Source organism: Gavialis gangeticus, unplaced genomic scaffold (genome assembly GCF_001723915.1).
Source record: "Gavialis gangeticus isolate Ggan-Ray unplaced genomic scaffold, GavGan_comp1, whole genome shotgun sequence".
Taxonomy (NCBI): Eukaryota; Metazoa; Chordata; order Crocodylia; family Gavialidae; genus Gavialis; species Gavialis gangeticus.
The window spans coordinates 71,781,753-71,785,976 of record NW_017729025.1 but is presented as its reverse complement, the minus strand read 5'-3'; the positions used below and the strand labels follow the sequence as shown (position 1 = coordinate 71,785,976).

The 4,224-nt window shown below is 38.6% G+C and overlaps 1 protein-coding gene across 3 annotated transcripts in view; it reads right to left on the bottom strand.

Annotated features, from left to right (window-relative positions):
• The window catches only part of STXBP6 (syntaxin binding protein 6), a 295,237-nt gene that overhangs the window by 23,221 nt on the left and 267,792 nt on the right, over positions 1-4,224 (bottom strand). For all 3 annotated transcript variants that reach the window (XM_019518937.1, XM_019518938.1, XM_019518936.1), the window contains exon 5: positions 734-891. In XM_019518937.1, the coding sequence (XP_019374482.1) occupies positions 734-891 (158 nt within the window). The remainder of the gene's footprint in view (positions 1-733; positions 892-4,224) is intronic.

Below are 4,224 nucleotides of genomic sequence, written 5' to 3'. Positions count from 1 at the left end.
GCAGGGCACCCATATACCAGGGCTGCTCAGTGCCACAAAGCACCAGTGGGGGACAACTGCAGCTGGATCCATGTCCTGGTGAGTGAAGGTTGCAGGGGGAGCTCTGATTTTCTATCAAAAAAACCCCCAAATCAAATGCCAAAACATATAGGTATTTAGAAATTATTTTATTATAATGACTGAGGCTTCCAAATTGCTTTAAAACTGTAAATATATCAATACAACATTGATATATTTACAACTAATACCTATATTTATAGTGGTATTTCGTTTTAATTGCAGGAAAAAAAAAAAATCAGATTTTAATCAGATAATTTGGGATTTTTTTAATAGAGAAAACCAGGATCCCTGGTTATTACTCTTATCTTGCTAAAATAAAATGATGACATCAACTTTAAGTACGTATCCAAGAAAGGTGAGCAAGATGGCTATTAATGTAGGGATGCAGTAAGAACAACTGTAGACTCTACACAGCACCAATTGAATAATGTTGAATAATGTTAAAGTTATAGCTAGTCAGGGAAACGGTTATAATATCAGGCTGGATGCACAAGAGAGGGACATAATAATTAAGAATTATTCAAGTATTGAGGAAGACTTTTAAGGAAAGCATGATGCTTACAAGTAGGAGCAATCAAGAGAGACTTCCCTGGAGCTTATTTCTTCTGCAGTGAAATGAAGGTCTGTTTTGACTTGCCACAAGACCCACTCCATTAACAAATAAGCATCTTACCTTGTGTGCAGTTTCTGCAAACTGCTGAGCAGTGTTTCTCAGCTCCTCTGTCTTTTCCTCTGCTCGACCTAACCTTTCACCACGCTCATTCAAAGCCTGACTTGCCTTCTGTACTGCACTGGTCACACTATCTGCTGCTGAATGGAGCATGCTGTTTCCTGCAACATGAAACTTATTATTAGAAACACAATGTAAAACATCAGTATATGATAAGCTACTACAGATATTACTAAATATTTCTTCTTAGTATTAAAAGAAATTATTTTTCATCCCTTTAATAAGTTTGGAACAGCATGCCTATCAATTCTTCTCAATGTCATTACATCTAATTATGTGAATTTCCAGTTAATCCAAGTCTGCATATTTGTATACAACCTGGGTAGATATTTTGTCTTCAGCCATGTCATTAAGAAATTAGCAACATAAACTGCAATAAAAATATATAATTAAGTAACAGTAAGAAACAAATGTTCATAACTGGAGCATTTTAGTGAAATGCTATCTTTCAAGTTACAGTATTTTATGTCGGTAGCTCATCTCTGGATACTACCCAAGTAAGTTAATGGAACAATTCACAGAAGTTTGTCCTGTTCATTTAGCAGGCCATGCCAAGATTCTACACAATATCTGTACCAAGGAAGACAGGTACTCTCCAGTATTCTCAGACAGTTGCAATGCTATGAGGGACTCTTCATCTGGGACTTTCTAGCCAATCATTTAAAGGTTGCTTCTCAGCCTTGGTTAAGATTGAGCCTTGGTTAACAATCAAATCATTACTTTTTTCTAAATCAGCATCTGTTTTCTTCCTTCTTTATACTGTTTCATATCTCCCTCACGTCCAAGGCTTACGATTTCAAAATATCCAATTCTCCATATCCAGGCTGTAGTTATATCCTTTACTTTCCTCTCTCATCAAGAGCATCATTTTCTTTATTGTTATTGCTAATGACCCTTACCACCATCATTGTCATCCAAACCCTGGGTCATTTGTAATATCACTTCTTTTTGACATTTTATTCAAAATGCTGTTGCTGAAGTCATCAGCCACATTAAACTAAACTGTTCACCATTTTAGTAGAGTCCTAGGGTTGAAGGAACCTCAAGGGTCATATAGTCCAACTCCCTGCACAAACAGAGCATATCCTACTCCTGTAGGGCTAGCTTCTATTCCACGTATTAGGTGGCCTTGGGCATGTGAGATACTATTCCACATAGCTCCAGTCCTGGAAAAATAAGTTAATACCAAGGTGGGCCTATTTCCTCCTTGCTGTTGGTTTTGTTGTAACTTGGTATGAAGGGTAAGATGACAGTGAGTTACGAAAGTAGAACAGAATATCACTTGGGCACCTAAGTCCGCTGAGACACCCAACTGGATCCGGCTTATATCATCCCAATCATTCCAAATCAATGCTTAACCCAGCCTCTTCTTTTAAACCTTCAGTGAACTCAATTTCACAACTTTCTTGGGAAACTGTTCTCAATACCCTACTGTTTTAAACTGTAAGGATAGGTTTTAAAAAAAAATCAATCTAAGTCTGCTTTGCTGCTTCATGCCATGTCTTCTGCAGCAAGGGAACACTTGGTTTTTTTTTTATAGCAGCATTTAAAATATTTGACAACTGCTATCATGTCCTACCTCAATCTCCTTTTCATTAAACTGAAAAAGCTTAGTTTTCTCAACTGTTCCTTCAATGACTTCCATTCCAGCATCTTTATCATCTTCATCAAATTACCTCTTAATTCTCTTCAGTTTTTCCACATCTTTTTTAAATCACAGAGTCTGGAAGTGCACACAAAACTAGATGAGGCCTCACCAGAGCTGAGAGCGGTACTACTACCTCTCATGCTGCTCCCCTTTCCCCCACCCAATGGCATCATACTGTTTATAAGTTTATGTTAAGTTTATGATAATGCTATGATTATGTTAAGTGTGTGATCTACCAAATGCCCAGATGATTCTCAGTAATACCACTACTTATTCAATCACCACCCATCCTGTTTTTGGACATTTCATTTTTATTTTCCTAGGTACAGCATGTTACATTTGTCTAGGGCAAATTTGATGTTGTGGTCTAGTGCTGACATCTCTGATATATGGAGATCATCTTAATTTCTAATCCTATCCTCCCAAGAGTTTGCAACTCCTCCCAATTTTATGTTATTTGAGAACTTCAGCAGAAAGCTCTCCATTTTTGTGTCCATGTCATTAATACAAATGTTAAGCACTGGACCCTGACCAGACCCCTGTGCTACCCTCCAAAAAACCTACTGCTATCCTAATATCAATCCATTTATAACTATTCTCTGCTTATGGTTATTTATACAGTTAGGTACCCGTCTCAGTTTTGCTATCTTTTCTTTAATTTAGCCCACTTTTCTTTAATTTACATATGAGAATGGCATGAAGGACTGTATCAAAATCGTTATTAAACGCACATTGTATCAATTGCATTCCCTTCATCCAAGAAACTAGTTACCCTGTAAAGGAGAAAATGTAGTTTGTTTGGCATGATTTGTTCCCAAAATATCCATAGTGGCTGTTAATGATCATCATTGCATCCATGACATGTTTACAAATCAACCACCCTATAATTTGCTCCAGTAACTTCCCAGGTGTTGAAGTTAGGCTACCTGACATTTAAATACCCTGGTCTCTTCCTTTTTCCTTCTTTTTAAAAACTGGCACATGTTGCCCCTTCTTTAGTTCTCTAGGACTTCACCTTTCATTCCTGAGTGCAAATATTGGTGCTAATAGCTATAAGAGTCTTCAGCCAGTTCCTTTAAGCATCTTGGGAATACTGTCAACAACTCTTGCCTTATGCCATCATTTTTAGGGCTCTTTCCAGAATCATTCCATTGATGATCCCTGTACACCTTTCTTTCGACTCCCACTCATCTGGAAATTTAGGTCTAATTACTGTTCCCTTCTACATCACTTGGGGCCAATACTGAATTGAACTGCATGTTAATGTTGGCATTGACACGGATGCTTAGTAATATGGAAGGACTTATCTATATGACTAGATATTAAAGAGAAATGCCCTACTCAGTTTAGGAAGAGATGCCTGAGGGCAAACATGATTAGTGTTAACAAAATACTAAATGGTGAAGAGAAATTAACTAGGAATTTAGTATTTACTCTCTAGTATAAATGTCAGTTGTGAAAGACAAGCCCAGGTATATAATCAAGGATAAGTAGCCAAGAAAGAAAAATAATTCAATACAGTGACTATATCGTAAATCCGCCTGAAGTACCCGATCACTTGGTTGATAAACGCCTGTGTGTGCGCGCAGCCGCAGTGCAGCACAGATGCAGTGAGGAGCACAGCCTGGCAGTGTGGAGAGCTGTGCGTAGCTGGTAAGTCTGGTGTGGTGGAAGGGGAGGGCAGAGGAAAGGAGCGTGGGAGGGCAGATCAACACCCCCTGAGGTGAGGGATGGAGTAGGGCTGGGGTAGGTGCTGCCCAGCAGGGGCGGGGTGGGATTGGGACTA